Consider the following 22380-nt stretch of genomic DNA (forward strand, 5'->3'; position numbering starts at 1 on the left):
ACTCTCATGCCTCAACCCCCACATCTATAAAGCGCAACACAACGCATAACACTACGAATCCAGAGAGACAACACACTCAACTGCATCGTTTGGCCACACTATCGTTCAGAATATTCCCTGTTGGAACGGGGGACACAGCTACCATTGGAGACGTCGGCAATGATCGAAGAAGGTCCCAACAGACACTTTTCCCAGCGGTGTCATTGAAGGAAGAGCACAGGAGTGGCTCATAACACTACCAGGGATAGTAGACTCATCTTCACTGGTTTAGTCTACTTCCTGTACCCTGGTACACACAATTTTTCATCTTGTGTGTTTTCTGATCGCAGCGCTGAATCTGTGTCTTTAGGTGTGATTAAGGCCGTATATAAATGTTTCACTCTCTCTTTCTCTTTCTCTCTCTCTCCCTCTCTGTCACTCTCTATCTCTCTCTCTCTGTCTCTTTCTCTCTCTCTCTCCCTCTCTGTCGCTCTCTATCTCTGTCTCCGTCTCTCTTTCTCTTTCTCTCTCTCTCTGTCGCTCTCTGTCTCTCTCTTTCTCTCACACACCGATTTTGTATTAGTATTATGAGCAACTCCTGTGTATTCTTTGTAAAAACGTATCTATTAAAGGTCCCATGACATGAAAATCTCAATTTATGAGGTTTTCTAACATAAATATGAGTTCCCCTAGCCTGCCTATGGTCCCCCAGTGGCTAAAACTTGCGTTTGGTGTAAAACGAGCACTAGCTGTTCTGCTCGCCTTTGAAAAAACGGAGGCTCAAGCGCGCTGATTTGGAAATCTGTGCTCATGACGTCATGAGGAATCTCAGCTCCTCCCCTTACTCTGCCTGGCCCGCCCAGAGACGTTGGCCCGCCAATGAGACTCGACCGTGCGAGCGCCACATGTGTGTGTGTGTGAATACACACACTGTAACGCAAGTGTTTCTTGTCGGTTCTTTGACGTGTCTTGTATTTCCACAACGAGACTGTCGTGGGGGTTATCTAAGCCATGGTTGAGAAGGAATTGGGGGAAAGGAACTTTGGTTTGACTCGCTGAAGTACATGAACTGCGACATGCCGCCGGTTGCCGCGAGGCACCATCGCCCGGCAGCGGGCAGCCGGCAGCCGGCAGCCGGCAGCCGGCCGCAGGCAGCGCGCGGTTCAGTCGACTTCAGGTTGATGTGAAAGTGGAAGAACCAGAGACGTCGCAGAACCCGACAAAGTCGTTTGTGATTCATAATATCGTCTGGAGGCGCATACAATATGTTATATGATATAGATATCTATGTATTATATGATATTATTTAGATATAGAGCTCCAGGACTGTAACGCAAGTGTTGTACACTTCCTTGTTATTTGGATAACCGTTCTGCTGTTGGTGTGATGGCGCTCTCGTATCTGGTATTTCTACAACAAGACTCGTATTGGGGGTTATCTCAGCCAAGGTTGAGAATGAATTGGGGGGAAGGAACTTTGGCTTTGACTCCCTCAAGAACATGAACCACGACAAGGAGGAGAAAGGGATCTTTGCCGGGCAGCGCTTATGCACCTCCGCCTCCGGCGGTGGTCCCTCAGCGGGGCTCAAGCGGGAGACATTCGCCGCCAACAATCCCTTTCTCCTCCATGTCGTGGTTCATGTTCTTGAGGGAGTCAAAGCCAAAGTTCCTTCCCCCCAATTCATTCTCAACCTTGGCTGAGATAACCCCCAATACGAGTCTCGTGTCTCGAGTCACTTGCGTTACAGTCCTGGAGCTCTATATCTAAATAATATCATATACATAGATATCTATATCATATAACATATTGTGTGCGCCTCCAGACGATATTATGAATCACAAACGACTTTGTCGGGTTCTGCGACGTCTCTGGTTCTTCCACTTTCACATCAACCTGAAGTCGACTGAACCGCGCGCTGCCTGCTGCCGGCTGCCCGCTGCCGGGCGATGGTGCCTCGCGGCAACCGGCGGCATGTCGCAGTTCATGTACTTCAGCGAGTCAAATCAAAGTTCCTTTCCCCCAATTCCTTCTCAACCATGGCTCAGATAACCCCCACGACAGTCTCGTTGTGGAAATACAAGACACGTCAAAGAACCGACAAGAAACACTTCCGTTACAGTGTGTGTATTCACATTGATGTGGACGTTGAAGAACCAGGAACGTCGGAGAACCCAACGCGGTCGTTTGAGATTCATAATATCGGCTCACACAGCTTTTGGCCGTGATAATATATATTATATGATATAGATATCTGTGTAGGCTATATGATAATATTTAGATATAGAGCTCCAGGACTCCCGTGTGTTCTAGAATATTTACAGAACACGGCTAAAGGCTGTGTGCGGCTCGCCATTGCGATACATCCACTGTAAACAGAGCGCATGGTGGCTGCAAGCTGCTCAGGGCCACACCCCCACCCTCCTCCTTGACACGCCCACCGAAACAGCGCATTTGGGGGAAGCTCAATGTGCGACTGGCTCGGAGTGGCTGTAACTCTGCACCACGGCTGAATTTAGGGAACGTCTTTGAATACTGTGTTAGTTGCCCACTAATACCTATATTAAAGAATACATAAAATAGCATGTCATGGGACCTTTAACACATTTATTTCATTGATTTAAGAAGTAGGGGTTGCCCAATTTTCTTACCTAAAAGTGAAATCAGGGTCGAGCGAGGGGGAGGGAACCATGGTAGCAGTTATTTTTTTCACATGAATGTCGGTTGTTAACCCGTTAATTATCTGGTTCTGTGGCCCCATCAGAACACTGCATTGGTTCAGTCATAAAACAACAGGACACAAACACACTTGAAGACAACAGACGGGACAGAAAAAAATTTGGTAAGCCCCACCACGTTGGCCAAGTGTAAGTTCATAACAAAAGGAAGTTGATAGGACTACATCTACAGGCACGACTGAATCCACCCAACTTCCTAACTGGGAAAGAGTAAATCTTGACTGAAGACGCATCGGTGGCTATTTCGTACAGTTTTAGTCACGAATAAGCTAAATAAAAAGCTATTGCGGCAAAGTAATGATCCCAAATTCACTCTGAAAAACAGACAACTCAATTCAACGTTTGCCACATCCCAGAATATTGCCCTCGAGGCGCATCTTTTTTCTCTGTGAAAAGCAGCAATCAGCAGAACAATCCAAAGAAACGATTGAAACGGTATCAATACTTTGAACCCACCTTCCATCGGGAATCCAGAAGACTCCAGAAAACGCGTTCTCGCGTTCCGCTCCTCCCCCTTCGTCTCCTCCATCTCCTCCTCCACCACCTCCTCTACCAGGATTTGGGGAAGGGGCGAGGGCCCCTTCCTCTTCTTCAACAGGGGGCTGACAGAGGGGCCAACAGAGGGGCCCGGCGGCCGGGCGGTCTTGGCCGGCCGCGAGTGAGACCCCGCTGGGTCCCGGCCTACGGCGATGGGCTGGGGGGGGTGTCGGGTCTTCCCTGCGCCCGGGGGGTCTTGATCTGTGACAGCTCCGACCTCAGGACCCTCAGGGGTTTCAGGTTGTCGAGGTTGGGGGGCCGGTGGGGCCGTGGTGGAGGACGAGAGACGCGGCGGCTGTTTGACTGATTGTGGTTTGGCGCCGAGGGATTCACTGCGACTGACAAGAAAACAGCCCGAAAAATGACAATATATTTAAAACCGAGCGTGGTTTAACTGTTTTTTTTTTAGGAGAAACTGTGTGTTGAGGCGTTAAATGTTTGCTTGGGTGGAACATAGTTAAATAAGAACAAGAAGAACAAGTTTAAATGTAGGTTGACAAGCTATTAGCTCATGTTATATAGGTTTACTTTTGACACAACAAGCGACTTTTCAAGATAAATGGAAAATGGAGGTTATTTCCAGCCTCATTTTGTCCAATTAAAGTGGAACCGTCACGCTTTTTGTTATATAAGGGATAACTGCTTTAGTCATGGGTTCAAAACCAACTCAGTTTGGCTAGTTAAAGATGGACCATTTATCTTGTTTTCCAAATGGAGAACAGAAACCCAGGAACCAATGACCAAAACAGCCAAGCAATGCTTGTAACTCATGATAAGCCCCGAAAATCACAAATATCCTATTTCCCCTTCACACTTTCAATCCCTCACAGTGCCCCTAAAAGGGTTGTTCAGGCAAACTGTGTTTGCTTGGTGTAAACCCTAGTCTTATAAATAAAACAGAACAACGGCATTGTTTTTAAGGAGACACACACACAGAAAATAAAGATATCCAACCTTGCCGTGCTTTTCGTTCTGACTGTTACTGTCACTGGGCCCGCTGGCAGCTGGTGAACTGGTTCTGTCTCCATGGCAACAGAGGAGATCTTCTCCAAACCGCGAGGCGTCGGCAGCAGCGGTTCCCGCAGCAATGAGGTCCTCCCTTGGGGGGCTCCAGAGGCTTCGTCCGGGGGCCTCCGCGGGGGGCACTCCCCCCCTCCGACCATAACTCCACCTCCCACCCTCTGCTCTTCCAGCACCCGCTTCCTGGCCTCCAGTTTCTTCACCACCTGGGGGGGTATGGGCTCCAGCTTCCCCACCGCACACCCTCCTCCAACTCCTCCTCCACCTGCTCTGCCCGTCCCTCTGGGTGTGTCCCTGGGGGCCAGCTGCTCCATGGAGCAGGCCTTCCTGAGGCCAGGCTTCCCCACCAGCCTCTTGATGCGCTGCAGCTCCTCGTTGAACTTGCTCTGGAAGCTCTGCACCCGCTGTGCGAGGCTGGCAGCGTCCTCCAGTGACGAGGCGCGCTGCTTGAAGGCCGAGCGCCGCTGCGCCGCCCCCTGCAGCACGCGACCGTCCTGCTCGGGGAGGCCTGTCCCCGCCCGCCACCCCCGGGCGCCGTCCGCATCCGCGTCACCGAACGAGGCAGCCCTCGCCAGCCGGGGGGGCCCTGCCCCCGGGACCCCGAGGCGCTCCTCGAACGCCCGCACCTTGTCGAAGATCTTGGCCGCCGCCCGGGTCGGTTTGGAGGTCAGGTCGCCGACCGCGATGGTGTCGTCAGAGATCCTGTTTTTTGGCGTGCCGGAGGTGGTTGGGTACGGTGAAGTCGAGGGAGGCTGCTGGTTGGTGGGGGAAGATCCGGGGGAGAGGGCTGGAGGGAGGGCCTTAGACAGGGCGGTCGTCCTACCAGGTGTTGGAGATCGAGGGGGTAAGATCGTTAGACTTTGGAGAACGTTAGGTTTGTGACGGAGACCAGCGGAGACTGGTGGTCTAACGAGAGTGAGGGGTTAGAGGGTTCAGATGGTTAAGAGGGTTAGATGGTCCATTAGGCGTCTTTCACACAAAACTCCGGTGGATGAGTCTTGAGTTTTGTGCCCAGGGTGTGCAAGTGTGTTGGGTGTTGACTCCGGGCGCATTGTAACTTATTGTTCAAAGGGTGAGGAACTGAAATGGTGTCACTATGGGATGGATATAATATTGTTCCTCATATCTATTGTCAGGACATAAGTTGGCATTTGTTCATGTGTGGCAGAACAGAATCTAACGGAAGGCAATATGTCATTCGATGCTCAAAGTAACATCCCCAAAAATCCTTCAAAACTACAAATGCCAAACACATGCCATTTAAAGAATTTGTGAAACACACAATGCACTTTTGTTGTCCACTTGACCAGTGTTATCTTTTTGGAATAAATATTTAGGAAAAAATGTCATGCTAATATTAGCTTTGGTTTCAAAAGCTTGCAACCCATGCAAGAGGTTATTCCAAAGGGGGGGGTGGCATACAAAATGTGCAAGGGGCCTGTAAAAAGTGTCATAGTAATAAAGTGGTGTTTATTGACATCAGTGGAAACGTCAGATCAACAGGATGGAAAGCCACGAAAGACGTTAGTGGGGTCAGAAAAAATAAACGTTAAAAAGTTTCAAACCAGAGTAACACTTCAAACCAGAGGAAAAGTATCCACACCGCCAAAAACACCAAACCAAACCAAAATGGAATCAAAGGAAAGTGTGAAGGTGGACCAACAATGGAGCGTAGCTATGATGGCATGAAAAGGCCTCGTATCGTACCAAATACAACAAAGAAAATTGTAAAAAATCTGCAAAAAATCTGCAGTCTATGCGGGATTCGTTTGGCGTAATCCTTAATGAGTCGAGTCTCTACAAATTTTTGGAGAGGCCGGTCGCTTTTCTTTTTCGTTATTTTCCTTCTCCGTCAAACCTTAAAAACGGCCATGGTGGGCGCTATAGCGGCATAGAAAAGGTCCTCCCGCGGTACAGGCTGAACATGCTACCGTAGTAGTCGCTCCCTACACACACACTTTCCTCTGATCCCTGCGCGGCGGCGGGCAGCGCCAGGTTAGCGTGGGACGCCCGCATCAGGGGCTCCACCCCAAGGTGCCGGACGGGGGGCAGGCACCCCCTGGCGTGGGCAGCTTGCCTTGCGGGGTGCGAGGGGTCCTGGTGGGTGTGGTTGGCGGCGGTGGCGCAGGTGGAGGTGGTACCGCCGGGGGGCCGGGACCCCAAGGCCCTCAGTTCCCGCTCCACGATGGGGTCAAAGCCCCCCGGGAGGGCGGCGGATCTGTGGTGGTCCGAGGCGTGGTGGTGGTCCTTGCCGCCTACCGCCGTGGTGGTCCTCCCTTCTTCCTCACCTGGAGGAGGGGGGGAGAGGGGGAGAGGGATAGAGAGAGAACGAGAGAGAGAGAGAGAGAGAGAGAGAGAGAGAGAGAGAAAGCAACAGAGAGAGAGAGAGAGAGAGAGAGAGAGAGAGAGAGAGAGAGAGAGAGAGAGAGAGAGAGAGAGAGAGAGAGAGAGAGAAAGATAGAGATACAGAGACAGAGAGCGACAGAGAGAGAGAGAGAGAGAGAGAGAGAGAGAGAGAGAGAGAGAAAGATAGAGATACAGAGACAGAGAGCGACAGAGAGAGAGAGAGAGAGAAACATTTATATACAGCCTTAATCACACCAAAAGACACCGATTTTAAAGAAATCATCTTCTGGCAGTAACTTTCATTTTCATTTTGGCTCGAGTGCACAATGCAGAGAAGCTCAATTGTGATTTCAGATAGATATTATTTTTTTTGTCCTTAAAATAAATAAATGATTCACCTTGATTCAGTAGCTTTAAAAAATATTTAAAAAATAAATAAATAATAAGAAAGAGTGAAAGATGATATGAATCTGCTTTCCTTGTTGTCATGACAATAGCAGCCCTCGGTTCCTTATCGTTTGGTTCAGGAAGTGGAAGCCACCAAGACGAAAACCTGATATCGACAAAACGCGTTTCTGAACGAGCATGGGGGAAACACGATAACAAAACCGGCCATTTCTGTGTGTCTTTATTTAGACGTGACAAAACGCAAAACCAACTGGCCAGTGACATATCCTGCGATATTCACCCAGCAATGCAAGAGTGAATCTTCACAGAAACCTTTGCACAACAGTAATGTTCTTAGCATTCAATAACGGCATCCTCTTCCTTTCTCTACATGCGCTCTACGGTTTAGCTCATTAGCTTTAAGGTATTATAATTAATATGCAACGTAAGCAGATTTTCCCGGACTCATTGGTACAAATCGACATCATTGGGTGAAATAATGAGTGGATGAAGCCTGCGCTGTGTTTTGGTTCTGCGGTTCTTAAGACCTGCGCTGTGTTGTGGTTCTGCAGTTCTTGAGGCCTGCACTGTGTTGTGGTTCTGCGGTTCTTGAGGCCTGCACTGTGTTGTTGGTCTGCGGTTCTTGAGGCCTGCGCTGTGTGTTGTGGTTCTGCAGTTCTTGAGGCCTGCACTGTGTTGTGGTTTGCGGTTCTTGAGGCCTGCACTGTGTTGTGGTTCTGCGGATCTTGAGGCCTGCGCTGTGTTGTTGTTCTGCAGTTCTTGAGGCCTGCGCTGTGTTGTTGTTCTGTGGGAAACGTGAGTAGCACCTGGGCCGATGGGCCCCTAACGCTACCTGAATCGCTAAGTGGGCCTCTACAACCAGGACTCCCTAACAACCCTCAACCGCTCCGACTCATTTATTATGTCAATTAAATACTCAACTGAAAATAATCACACTCCATTTGAAATACACGCTAATGTGTCATTTCACTTTTCTAACTACTACTTTTTAACAGACTGTTGCTGTACTGTCTCAATACTGATTTACGGCTGAAATTATTATACCGTGTTTTTTTTATTTACCCTTAAATTAGAAATTGTACTTCCAAGCTGCTTACTAGAAATAGGGACATTGTCTCTGCGCATGGTACTGTGGATGAACATCACGGTTAGCAAGCTAACCGTGTGTGTTAAGATGTGGAAGATAGGCAAACAAAACCCAACAGACCCAGTGTGTGTGTTCGAGGGTCTTACCTGGGGGTCCTCGATGGGTGCCCTGAGGCCTCCCCAGCCCCGCCTTGGTTTCCATGGGGCCCAGAGGCTCAGTGGCCTCGTCTTCTGTGGTCTCAGAGTCTGAGGAGAGGACAAACAAACAAACACAGTCAGTGGCCGGGAAGAAACAGTCACACAGTCGACGACGTGAGGAAGAGGTGGAGGTGGGAGGAAAAAAATGAAAAATACAAAACGACAGTGTAAATTTGGTCTCGTCTTGTTTGTCGCCGTGGTTCCTTTGTTTGTTTTTTGTCAAGAAGCTCCTTGAGAAAGGTCAAGGAGCCCCTCGGTTCCAATGTACAGGAGCGGAATGAATTGATACTACCGTGACACCGGGTCCGCAGGGTGTGGGGAATATAAATAGAGACCGTTCTGTCAGCTCCCCGCGGGTTGAGGCGACGGTGGGACCCACTTCATGTTTGTCCTCAAGAGTTTTGTGTCTCTGTGACACTGTTAAAAAGAGCTAGGTTTAATGTCCCTTTCAAGTATTCTATTTATGATATTTGACAATATGCCCGCTTTTCAAAAATGTATAAGTTCATTCTGTTGGCTTTTAAACACAATTATTAAGCTAGCCCACGGTAACTCATTTGAAGCAAATGAGCCACAACACATCCATAAGATTTTATTGAAATTCAGCCTGCTTTCATGCACTTATTATGAGCTTCTCATAGCAGATTTTCCCCTTCAAACTTTAAATTAAACAGTTTCAAAAGCAGCACAAACTGTGAAATGTGTTCTGCTAGCATAACACAATTTGACGATCAGAGGTCAGCACTGTTTGTACCGTTCCCTTTCCTATCCTGTTCTTGAGAGGTTGGGATAACTTTGGATACGAGTAGAAAACAACGATTTTCTCATCCCAAAGTTGCAAACATGCGAGCGTAGATCTGGCACCCTCCCTCACTGAGCTTTAAAGAAAGACATATTGTATGTCCTCTGGGACTCACGTTTTGGCATGTTCTTCAAACAAAACAAGAACATGCAGCAAAAAGAACAACGTTCAAACTAGTGCAATAAAAAAATGTACGTAACATTGATAAATAAATGCAAAGGAGATGACGAATGTAGAATTCAAACGGAAGAGGGTGGGGGCAAACGATAGCAGGGGGGTGCTCTGGTTGGGCTTGTATAAGGACAATGAGGACCACCACAACGTCACATGACACACATGGCAACAGGGTGGAAGGAGGAAGAGGGGTTGGCGGGGGTGACGGCAGTGCCAGTGTTGGTGGTGATGGAGGGGGAGGGATGGAGGGGTGGAGGGGGACAGACGGACAGGCGAAAGGCGGTTATCATCCAGCGTTTTTTTCTTTTTTTACCATAGCTTTGCTTTCGGCAGGAGCGGAAGACTTCGCTTCCATAGTGACAGCAAGAGAGGGCAGACGGGAGAGCAGCGTTACTATGGCAACCAGCATCCCTCTCACCCACACGACCAGCGGGCCGCCTCTCGGTACCCATTAGAGTCTAAGAAGAGTCCCTCCTCAGCGGGGGGAGGGGGGGCAGGCCTGGCGGATAACGTTTAGCGGTTAGATGGCGCTGTCACAGGGGCTGATGGGGGTGATGGGGGTGGTTTGGGGAGTTTACGCTCAACGACAGGATAGGAAGAGATATAGACCGAACAGGATTTGTTTTGTGTGTGTCAGGGGGGTGGGGCTGGGGTGGGGTTACGTTAAGGCAGGGGCTGGGGCAACACAAGCAAAAGCATTCGTCTTGAGTGTGATGTGTGATGTTGCCGGGTGTGAGTGTATGAGTTTGTGTGTGTGCTCATCTGTGTATGCGTATATGTGTTCGTTTTCCTCTGTGTTTAATAGTGTTCCTGTCTGTATTTGTGAACATATATCAGGGTTTGTGTGTTTACCTGCGTGTTTATCGGTGTCTTTTTTTGTGTTTTGTTTATCGGTGTGGATCTGTTTGTGTCTGTGTGTGCACGCAGACGTAACCACATCCACTGGAGCTAAACAGCTTGCACACCAGGCCAGCAGAAATCTACTGCAATGTAATTACCCCAAGTTATAGCTCAAAGTGTCCCGCTGTGATGTACTGCATTTAGGAAATTAGGGCGCAGTAGCTGAGGGGAAATATGATTTACAGTTATGTAAGTCTCCAGATTTGCAATGTCAGATGTAAGGTAAAACACCCCAGAGGCCAGAGATGAATTAGTGTACCGGACGGGAAACATGGCGCTACGACTCCCGTTCTACCGAGTACTTGGTAGAACCCGGTCTGGAGTCACCGCGCGGTTGGGTCCGCGTGAACCCAAAACATGCAACAAACCGTGTGGTACAACATAGTGTGTTGTGCCGTGACGGTAGTTGCGGTGCGCCAAATCACCTTTCAGTTTGTGGGGGCTGTGATTATCGCCACGCACCCTTAAACCGGTTTGCTTAAGGTTGCGTGGACGATAAGAACACCTTTAGTGTTGTGAGATGTCAAAACGTGGAAAGTGTTTTCTACGAGCTGTGGAGTGCCCTCAATGTGGGCCTTTAAAAACCATTAACATGACTTATTACTGGTGCCGTTACACTGGCACGTTGTACTGGAATGGCCTTCGGACTGGAAATGAACCGGAATAGACTTGAGTAACGTATGATTGATTAGAATAGAACAAGACATAGACGAGTGGAGTAGAATACAATAGAGTAGCATTAAATAGAACAGAGTAGAGAAGAACATAGTAGAGCAGCATTAAGTAGAACAGAACAGAGTACAGTAGAATAGAAGAGAACAGCATCAAATAGAACAGTAAATAATGTAATATAAAGCATGTAGTCCAAAATAATAGTTCTTACAATGATAGAATAGAAGAGAATAGCATACAATAGAAGGGAATACAACAGTAAAGACCAGGATAGCACAGAGCAGGGTAGAAAAGAGTAAAAGAGGACTGAACAGCGTAGAATAGAGTTGAGTAGAGCCAAGGCAGAGAGGGTCGTCCTGACAACACACCATGAGTAAATCTTCCAAAAGTCCGCGTGGAGTGTCCCGTCCTCTGAAACAAACGCACAACACCACAGGTTATTAGAAGAGGACAGCGGAGTCGAAACAGCACTACGCCCATATCAAGCCGCGAGTCGTCAGTTTCTACCACGGGGACGACCAATGAGGGGATTTATTGTTCTGTTGGGTGCTGGTCTCGTCCTAAAAGCCACATCTCAATGCCTTCTGTGCAAAACAACACACTTGCATGGGTTTGTCCAGACATTTGAGCTCAAGGTAATGTTGTTGTCCATACAGGCTACATAGGACAAACAGTTGTGTATTTCAATAAGAAACACAGCGCTATGAAGCAGCCAACCTCAGTCCACACAAGTGGGAGCTGTGGCCCAACTGGGCCACAACACCAGTATGACATGTCACAACCTGGAATACATTGATCCAACGAGAGAAGTGCATTATGACTTCAAAGTAAATTTGGAAAGACGTTAAAGTAGGGGGGAAAAGTCAAATAGGAAAGAGTGATTTCAGTGGAATTACTCTGCATCCAATATTGCCATCCCATAATTCCCCTCCTCTGTTGACCCTAACAGTTTGATAAAGTATCGACCGCTATAGGAGGTGGAGGGTTATCCGCGCTGTGTAACTGAATTCTCCAGAAGCTTCCATTCTTGCTTTTCCCATTGTAGTCCCCTCTCCACCGCCCGGGGCAATCATATCAGCTATTCCCAGACACAAACTGGGAGCCAAACACCAACCATTTCAGAAGCCTTCTCAATAAAATTAATCCCTTCCTCGGAGAGGCAGAGGGATAATACCAAACACACCACAAAATACGAAAAAAATGAAACAATAATTGCTTCCATCCAATCACAAGGGCAGAAAAAAGGCATATTAAGAGGTGGCAGTTTGATACGGAGTAAATAAAGAGATATTGGAGGAGGTTTGTGTAAGTTGCACCCTTCTCCTCATCCTGTCTCCCATAGCCGCTATAGCCTACTGACACAGTTCTCCTGAAAACCCTACCTCTTCACATAACGACTGTCTCCAGTGGGCTGACGGCACGCACACACACACACACACACACACACACACACACACACACACACACACACACACACACACACACACACACACACACACACACACACACACACACACACACACACACACACACCTTCAGGAGTATGTGATTTCTAAAAAAAGGGGTTCCACAATTTTCCAGGGATTCTGCTGACCTATCCATTGTTACAGTTACAATTAAACCCCTTTATAGGATAAGAGTTGGTCATTGACAATGTTTTTTTCGAGTTTTTCAGAGATTTTCCAATCTGGCTGCTTTAAATACAGCTTTTTACACCAGCCAACCCTTAAATATTTAGTTCCCCTCCTGAAAACATTCCTTTCTCTAGATTGATATTGCGACCTAAAACAGTAGTGGCTCACAATGTATCTACCCTCTCTTCTTCTCCTCATCTCTCCTCTCCAGAGGACCCCCTGAAGTATACTCCACAATACTACCACACACTTTGTCTCGTTATTTCGAAGAACAAAACAAAACCAACATATCAAAGCACGGCAATCCCCTGTTCCCCTCCCGGTCGGCGGTCCTGATGACCACCGGAGCTGGGCTCTCTATCGGCGTGCCTCAACTGTCATCCTGTCTGCTCAATGCCAGAGTGGAATTACGCTTTGGTTCTGCATTAGAAAACCTCAAAGCGAAGAGGCAAAGCCACCACGCTGAGAGAGAACAGCAGACGCTTTGGTTCCTGCTTCCCGGTATTCTGTATCTCCCAGAGAGAAGAGAGGGCGAACTTACCTGAAACCGCTTCTTAGACCAGATCTTCTTCATCTCTCGCAACACCACTTTCTCTCTCACACAGTCAGCAGGGATTCACGTCAGTACATACACACGTTTAGATCTAGACATATAGGGATTTATATATATAGAATATATGTATTTATTTATATTCATATATATATATAAATATGTGCACGGTTTACACTAAAACATCCCCGGGAACCGTCACGAGGTGTGGCGTCCGGAAAAAATCTGAGTCCAAATGAGATTCGGCTTGTGTGGGCGTCTTCGCTCTCTCTCTCTCTCTCTCGCTCTCTCTCTCTCGCTCTCTTTCAAGCTCTTTCTCTCTCAGTCTCTCTCTCTCTCTCTCTCTCCCCCCTTCTCTTCTCTGTCAGCAGCAGGGATGAAGAGAGAGAGAGAGAGAGAGAGAGAGAGAGAGAGAGAGAGAGAGAGAGAGAGAAAGAGAGAGAGAGAGAGAGAGAGAAAGAGAAAGAGAGAGAGAAAGAGAGAGAGAGAGAGAGAGAGAGAGGGAGAGAGAAGGAGGGAGAGAGAGAGAGAGATGCAGAGCGACCAAAGGGAGCCGGAGCGAGGAGGAGAGCAAGCAACAAAGCGAGCGAGCAGTAAGTAAAGAGAGATGCACAGGAGCAAACTAGAGAGGAGAGGGGGACGTTTGAGGGGAGAAAGGAAGAGAGGGGAGAGGACGGGAGGAGAGGAGGGAAGGGGAGGAGGGGAGGAGAGAAGAAGAGAGCTGGAGAGAGCGATGAGGAGAGAGAATAGAGGAGGCACATACGGCTGTGTGCTTGTGTGTGCGTGTGTGTGTGTGTGCGTGTGTGTCTGAATGCCTGCCTGCCTGTCTGTCTGCCTGCCTGCCTGCCCGCCTGCCTGTCTGCCTGCCTGTCTGTCTGTCTGCCTGCCTGTGTGTGTGTGTGTGCATTGTTTGTGCATACACAGATGATCGCAGAGTCTCTCTGAGGCAATTTTCAGTTACTCCACCCCCGCTCGCACACACCACCGCCTCCACCTCCTCCTCCTTCACCTTAACCCTATCCATTATTCCTACCTCCTCCTCCTCCTCCTCCTCCACCTTAACCCTGTTATCCCCCCCCCCCCCCCCCCCCCCCCACACACACACACACACCCCACCACCACCTTACCCACCCACTTTCTCCACCTCACCTCCCACTTGCGCCTCAGCCAAGAGCAGACGGTTGAAGACAGAGAGGGCAATGAGGAGGAGGAGGAGGAGGAGGAGGAGAAGAAGGGGAGAGGATGAGAGAGGGGGAGGAGGAAGAGGAGGAGGAGGAGGAGGAAAGAGGGAAAAAATATGGAATGAACTTGAATATCAGAGGCATCAAGGGAGGGAGGGGGAGAAAGAGAGAGCGAGAGCGAGAGAGAGAGAGAGAGAGAGAGAGAGAGAGAGAGAGATCAGACAGGGATCAGGATAAAATACAGCCTGTTAGACAAATGGAGAGGGGGGAGAGAGGGAGTGAGAGAGGGAGGTGGAGAAGAAGATAGTGAGTGTCAGAAAGAAAGAGATGAAATGATTAAGAGGATAAAAAGGGAAAATATGTTCACACTGGGGGAAGGTTGAAATATGTCTAGACAAAGGAGGGTAGAGAGTAGCGAGTGAGAGAGTGAGAGAGCTGATGGCTCATTTTCAAAGGTTTCTCATTTCACATCCTGAAGCTACAAACATCGATAACAGTAGTTAACCCAAAGTAATCCCAACCAACCTGACTCCACAATAAAGACTCTCTTGCTGTGCATATCTATTACCAAACACACAACACAAAAACACAAAACCCAACACATATGACCTGAGATCCTACCCTAACACATCTCTAAGATATCTCTGATCCAAATGCACACAACCCACAACAACTCAACATGCAGCACACCTATAACCCATCCAATACAGAAACCCACTAATAGTAGAGCTGGGCGATTAATACATTTTTTATCGAAATTCAAATATATTTTTTGGGACGATTTTTAAAAAAGAAAAATCTATATTTTTTGGGATAAGTTAAATATCAAAGTGAGTGTGTATATTTTGTCTAAAGTCTTTGGAAACCAAAAGCAGAAGCACAACACATTTACTCCAACATCTTAAACTGAGCCACGCAGCCGAGTCAGAGATGTGTGTTGTTTATTTAGCTTTTGTTAATCATTGCCATTCTTCAAATAAAATCCAAAACTTAAAAAATATATATATATTATATATAGAAAATAAATCAATAAAAATGTAATTGATTTTATTTTTAGGCCAAATCGCCCAGCCCTACCTGATAGCCCGACTATATCCCACCCCCTCCTCTACCACCACCACCTACTCCTCCTCCAACATCTACTCCTCCTCCACCTCCACCATCTCCCCCATCACCACCATCTCCAGCTCCACCATCTCCTCTTCTACCACCACCATCTCCCCCACCACATCTGACACAGCGTTTCTCAAGCAAGACATGGCGGAAAAAAAGCTTTGATGAGCCAAGGTAGAGTTAAGCCTATTTAGGATTTAAATAGTCACTTGGATTTGAAAAAAAAATTAAAAAGTAAAACAATAAATATATTCACAATTAAAAAAAACTTGAGTCATCACGAAATGAGTATCACCAACAAAACATCCCATGGAGTCAAATTGCAGTTCAACAATGGATGGCTTCATGCTCAACATAGAGCCCCAGCATGTCTTTATTTGCCCTTTAAGTGGATATTAAAGGGGTTGGACCCACTCAGGCGTTTTCCAATACACGAGAGTACTGCTTCATACAAAGGATCGTAACAATTATTGTAGTCTGCAAACAACTCTGTTTCCCGCAAATAAATTATGAAGTAATCTTTCATATTAGAAAAAAGCTGAGCGTGTCGGTACCCCTTTAATCCAGATACACAAAATGGTCCGGTGAGTACAGACCTCAGCAGATTCCCAACCAGCCATCTATTATGCATGGCTCCCAGCGTCCCGGAGGTGACCAGAACACAGACACCACTACAGCGGCAGGCTAGCCCAGGGCTATGACTCCCTACCTCATGATCCCTCTCCCCGCTATGGAGCAGGGCCACGCTGTGAGAGAGGTTCAAGAGGAGAGAGGACGACCGCAAGTTAGCGAGCAAGATTACAAATCAAATGAATGGTAGTTTTACTTAAATGTTTTCATGACATTTATATGAAAGAATGCATTGGCAGTAGAAAAACGACAACAATAATTAATTAAACATGTGTTTTAAGGGACTATATAATTTTCTTTAGTTCAGAGGAGCTCTTTAGCCAATGAGGGCAAAGGGGGAGTGGCCTCTCTCTAGGTCGTCCTCAGACGAGCCCTCCGTCGTTGCTTCCAGTCATCCCGATTCTCCATACATCTGGCCAGTTCATTGGTACTTTGCGCTCCTGCATCCTTCTTGAGTACATCCACGTATGCGAGTCTAGGACGTCCTCGAGACCGATGCCCATGGGTTGGTTCCCACAGTACCAATTTGCTGGCTGGCAGCTCTTGGTGTCTTTGGCAGTGTCCCGCCAGTCTCATTCTCCTGGCAGCTACTTTCTCACTCACCCTTGGTATTCCTTCATACAGGATCCTGTTGGTAACATGTGTACTCTTGCTGATGTTAAGTACTGCACGCAGCATTCTGGTGTAGCACCCGTCTAAAGACTTCTGCAAGGTTGGCTTCAGGGTCCAGCATTTGCTGCCGTAGAGAACAGACTCTACCGTTGCATAGAAGAGGCTGAGTTTGATTTGACGGGGGAGGTTGGAGTTCCATAAACAGGTCATACCGTTCAGGGCCCTCCATGCGAGTGCCTTCCTCACCTTTAGGTCCTGCTCGGTTGAGTTGACCCATGAGCCCAGATACTTGAAGTCCTCGACTTCCTTCAGCGCAGTGCCACCAGTTGTTGTCAGCGGTTGATGCTCCGGTGAGATGTTGTAGGTGATGACCTTTGTTTTCTTGACATTTAGCCTAAGGCCAACCTTGGCGCACTCCAGCTCCACTCTGTTCAGGAGTTCCTGTGCTTGCTCCACGTTGTTGGAGAGCACGCTGATGTCATCCGCGTAGTCCAGGTCTGTCAGGACAACTGCAGCGTGTCGCTTTGACCTCCTTGGGGTTAGGGTGAGACACTGTAGCCCCTCCCCTTTGCCTGGGCCTGATAGGAACCCACCCAATAGCAACGTGAGTTATGAACCCAAACAGAGTGGAGTGGGAACAAGGTGTTTGAGTGTAAACAGTGATAGAGACGCGCCAGGGTCAAGCAAGGATGAATCAAAAATTCAGGTGGAGGTTTTGAACAAATGCTGAAAAATCCCCAAAGGATTTTGTTGTTTTGATTGCAGTGCTTTAAACCTACTTGTAGCACCTTTCCTTTATTTCTGCAGTGAAAACATATAATCTATATACTGTATATTTCTTTGCCTAAGATATATTTAGATATATTGTACATGTGATTCTGCTTTTTCATAATAACCTCTCTATAATATCGCAATTTTAATGTCAGGATCAAAGATGTCCAAAACAAATAAAGACACTGATGATTTTTAGCTCGACATCTAGCCCTGATTTAGCTCTACATCTAGCCCTGACCTAGCTCTACATCTAGCCCTGGTCTAGTTCTACATCTAGCTCTTGTCTAGCTCTACATCTAGCAATGATGTAGCTCTACGTCTAGCCCAGCCCCAGACTCCACCTTTTCAGAGTTCAACTAGACCAGGGGTGCCCAACCTTTTTCGACCCAAGATCTACTTTTCAAGTAGCCAACCTCTCGAGATCTACCAGTCAAACCTACCTTGAAGCGGGGGGGGGGGGTTTGTATCGTGGAGGGGGGGGGGGGGGTGGTGGTGGTGGTCAGGGCCGACGGACTGCGGGGGAAAGTGAGACAGTTGTGGGGGGGCCCAAGGCAGAGGGGGGGCCCATGGCAATAAAAAAAATAAATAATAAAAAATAAAAATATTGAATTATCCACCAGCCCATAGTGTTAGGAGTCGCACATGGCCACGTCTGCTCTCCCCCCCCCCCCCCCCCGTCAACAATTGTTCGCTACCCCCCCCCCCCCGTCCGTCAACAATACCACCCCCCCCCGTCAACAATTGTTCGCTACCACCCCCCGTCAACAATTCAGCGCAGGGGGCTGGTAGGGGGAAATCGGGGGGGGGGGGGGGGGGGGGGGGGGCATCAATACCTCTTGTATAGGGGCCCAGGATTTGGTGCAACGGCCCTGGTGGTGGTGGTTTGTATCGTGGACCTACGGACTTCAGTGGGGGTTTCATTCCGTCTGCACACGGCGTCTTCTCATCTCCCTCCCACTCAGGGTGAAAATGGTAGGTCTTAACTCGTTTCCCCTCAGCCATGCCAACGTTTAGGACTGCGTAACTACTGTTGACGGCTTTCAACTACTGTTGACAGAGCATGCGCTACCGCGCGTATATGTCCCGCGCAAGTTTATTTATTTTTTTTTTCACCCCTCGCGGTCGACTTGGGATCTATCGGCGGTCTACTGGTAGACCGCGATCGACTGGTTGGGCACCCCTGAACTAGACTCTGCATAGCCCCCCCGTCCCCACCTCATCCTTATTGTATGTCGTACGTCCTGGCACTTAATGTACTCACTTATTGTATGTTGTACTAAGTTATAGTACTTAGTTGTGAGGCATCTTATTCTAACTTTGTTACGGGGAATGGGTTAACCTAGCGGTTGTTAGTGTTTTGCACACATCCTTACTGTACCAACAGTGATATATTGTTGTTTCACTTTCTTATGACAAATGTACTTATTGTCAGTCGCTTTGGATAAAAGCGTCTGCTAAATGCCCTGAATGTAAATGTAGGCATCCAGAGCGGTAGGAAGAAAGTGCTCAATACTGCTTTCCACATCCAACACCTTCCCCCATCACACCCTCTCCACAGGCACATTCATTCCATCCATCAGACGTGTGTGTGTGTATGTGTGTGTGTGTGTGTGTGTGTGTGTGTGTGTGTGTGTGTGTGTGTGTGTGTGTGTGTGTGTGTGTGTGTGTGTGTGTGCAAAAAAACACTCACAGTCAGACTCAAGCTAATTGCGTCATGGGACACCTCTGTGCTTAGCAATAAGTACACACATCCACTCACACACACCACAACACACACACAAACATGTGTGCAGCGACACACACACACAAACAAACATGCACACATACGCTAGACACACACACACACACACGTTGACCGACACACACACACACACGCACACAGATTCACACACGTAAGTGCACCAGCACGCACGCACACACACATGATCACTTAACCCATGTAACCACAAATGCACACATAATCGATTATCATTTATTAGTGTTAAATACAAGGTCTGAGAGATCGAAACCTTTGCTCATTCCTCCCTGGCTTCACCACCCGCTCTGACTGAAAGCAGCCATCGTCTTTGTTTTACTCCGGCATCTAAATGAGACGTGCTGTTTCTGTTGCCGTGCAAACACAGAATCAATAGCGGAGAGACGCATCGCTGCCACGGCCCCGGCAACCGCGCTGACATATGGTCAGCGTGACCGATCTGTTCCCCTCTCCCGTTCCGCTACCACAGAGACGCATCGACAGAATTGATTTTCAATCTCGAGTGGAATCAAAACTGAATGGCTGTTCATTGGCACCCGCCTTTTGTCATGAATGGTATCCTTCCCCCTGGTGACACCCTGCAGGTTGCAGGGGGGGGCAGGGGGCAATAGAGGAGGCCCTGTGCTGACAGTATCATCCCACCGGCCCCCCACCTCCCAAACCATGCTTCCTTCTGATTTAGACCCTGTAGTTTGGAGTTAATGCTCTCCAGATCTTCCTCCACAGTAGCTTGTAACTCCATATTCAAAAAACCTCCGTAATATCTTTGCGCAATGAGGAGAGAATCTCGCTGTTGAGCGCCGAGATATCTGCAATGTGGCGAGCACGCGCGGGGGGGCGGGGGATTCAGAGTTCAGAGCTAGCTTCGGTTGTGAAAGTGTTTTGGAGGCATTTCGACGGTCGAAACACAAGTAATTCTGCTAGGAAGAATCTAAATTGAGTGCCCTTTTTGAGTGCCCAAAAGTTTGTGTCACTACATAGTTCACAAAGCCGGAAGTCACCCACTCTTCCTTCTGACCCTCGTTTATAATCCATCATCGCCAAGCACAGAGGGGCTTCAGAGGGACGGGGGGGTCCTTGTTTGTATATGGCTGTACACTATGAGATGTTTCCATGTTATAAAAAAATTATGCTCATTTCATGGGAATATCTTAATCTGGTAATCACGTGAGAGCAGCCACATGGATAACCGTTATAGTACTTAGTTGTGTAGCGTCTTATCCTAGCTATCTTTGTTGTGTACGGGGAATGGGTTAACCTAGCGATTGTTAGTGCTTTGCACTTGGTTCTATGACCATCCTTACTGTACAGACAGCAATATATTGTTGTTTCACCATTTTCTGACAAATGTACTTATTGCAAATCGCTTTGGATAAAAGTGTTTGCTAAATGCCCTAAATGTAAATTTAAACATGCGATTTAATATGGGATAACGTTTCTTCGAGAAAGCCCTGACTTCAGAATAACCCGAAAGTTTAGTATATAGCCCAATGCATGGGCCTATTGAGCCTATTATGTGTTCCAGTGTATCTCTTCCACTGGCTCTATTGGCTCTCTAACGCAGACACTGCAGTTTAGTCGTTTCTCCGAGTGCCAACACTGAGCGTTTAATGGCCCCTTCTGCCCCCTCCCCCGTCATCAGCCAGTGAGCTTGCCTCTGGCGGCCATAGTGGTGGTCGATATACTGCTGCTCTAGGTCCAAGACAAAACTCCGGCCGGGGGATCAATACACCCATTGCCATGACAACCGCCGTGACCATTGTCCAATCAGAGGTCCGCTTTTTATTTTTCAAAAGTCAACAAATCAACACAGGCTGGAGAGAAGGTGTTGTGTATCCTGATCCTGCCACCAGAAATACAGGGATATCTTGTTCATATGATTAGCTGTTTCGCTCGTCATGGTACCATGATGTACGTCCTTCCTGGCACCCTTTGCAATCCTAGCGGCCCCTGGAAGCAGGGATTCCTCTTCCCTGCTCCTTCTCCAGGTTTCTTCTCTCTGGGATTGGAGAGTTGTTCCTTTCCCTTTAGCATGCTGTTACGATTAGAGGGTGTTGTGTAATGCAGTCCTTTGAGACTGTCATTGTGTTTAAGGGCTAATAAAGTTGAAGTGACCCGATTCCATTTACCTGACAGACGCTAAGTCCATATACAGTCCGACCCCACCACTGCTGCTCGACTGACTGCACAGCAGTCGACTGACAAGTGGTAAGCCTGTGTGATGTGATGTTGATAAAAAACATGTGTAACTTCTCTGGTGTATCTACGATGCCGGCGACAGAACGCTGCCAGGATCTGACAGGCGAGGACTCCGCCATGGTGAGTGAATCCCTGATGCTCATCTTCTGTCACTGACGTAAAATGTAAGCTTTCGGATTTTATTCTTGTTTTTTTTTATGATGCACTGCTACAGTCCTGGGTGGACGCTTGTATCCCCCATCTCACTTTATTCATGAGGGATTGGATACTGGAATCCAATGCAAAAGCTTATTTATTCAAATCCTATTCTAGGCGGCCATACCACCCTGAGCACACCCGATCTCGTCCGATCCCATTCAGGTGTGCAAACAGGAAGTGAGCAGTGAGCAGTCGAGTGTTTGTTGGGACCACGTGTGCTTGTGAGTCATAAGGTGTATTTGTGATAGTTTTATGTGTGATTAATTTCCCCTGCAGCCTGGCTGTTTGGGGGATTGTTTCATACTTTTTTTGATTGGATGGATAATTTGATAAATGACAAAATAGAAGGTAAGGCCACTTTGATTCATGCAGAACCTGAGATTGATTATGCTTTTAGTGATTGGATGGAAAAACTTGTAAATGAAAACATGGAAGTTAAGAACAGTTTGACACATGTAGAACGGGAGAATGATTCTGGACATATTGAAGCGAGCGAGAAAGGAATAACACAGACGATCAATTCCGTTAGTAGGCCTATTGAGAAAGAAAGCATGGCGAATAGTAGGAGAGATAAAGAGAGACTAATGAATGCGGGAGAAAGTGAGAGTGATTGTGGCTATAAAAAGGAGCTGACATTGATTGTAGAGCTGGTCGTGAAGATTACATAACCATGATGGAACTGTTGCGGGGAATCAAGGAAAAGTGCGGGATTGTTCTGGCATGCAGGTTCAAAAGTAAGAACATTTACGAGATCACCATGCAGGAGGGAAAGGGCAAGACAAGGTTATTAAAAAATCAGGGTGACTGCCAAAGAAGTACGCAGCAATGAAATAGTTGTTTCATTTCTAAACTTGCCATCTTATATAACTGACGCTG

General features: G+C 47.7%; 1 protein-coding gene across 1 annotated transcript in view; it reads right to left on the minus strand.

Moving 5' to 3' along the window:
• The window catches only part of LOC132456366 (striated muscle preferentially expressed protein kinase-like), a 102600-nt gene extending 89235 nt beyond the window's left edge, over positions 1 to 13365 (minus strand). The window contains exons 1-7 of the mRNA XM_060050697.1: positions 13033 to 13365; positions 11226 to 11268; positions 9599 to 9628; positions 8259 to 8357; positions 6349 to 6559; positions 4206 to 5090; positions 3171 to 3589 (exon numbers count right to left, since the gene is read on the minus strand). Of these exons, the coding sequence (XP_059906680.1) occupies positions 3171 to 3589; positions 4206 to 5090; positions 6349 to 6559; positions 8259 to 8357; positions 9599 to 9628; positions 11226 to 11268; positions 13033 to 13065 (1720 nt within the window). The 5' untranslated portion in view covers positions 13066 to 13365. The remainder of the gene's footprint in view (positions 1 to 3170; positions 3590 to 4205; positions 5091 to 6348; positions 6560 to 8258; positions 8358 to 9598; positions 9629 to 11225; positions 11269 to 13032) is intronic.
• Positions 13366 to 22380: the final 9015 nt, after the last annotated feature.

Source organism: Gadus macrocephalus, chromosome 4 (genome assembly GCF_031168955.1).
Source record: "Gadus macrocephalus chromosome 4, ASM3116895v1".
Taxonomy (NCBI): domain Eukaryota; kingdom Metazoa; phylum Chordata; class Actinopteri; order Gadiformes; family Gadidae; genus Gadus; species Gadus macrocephalus.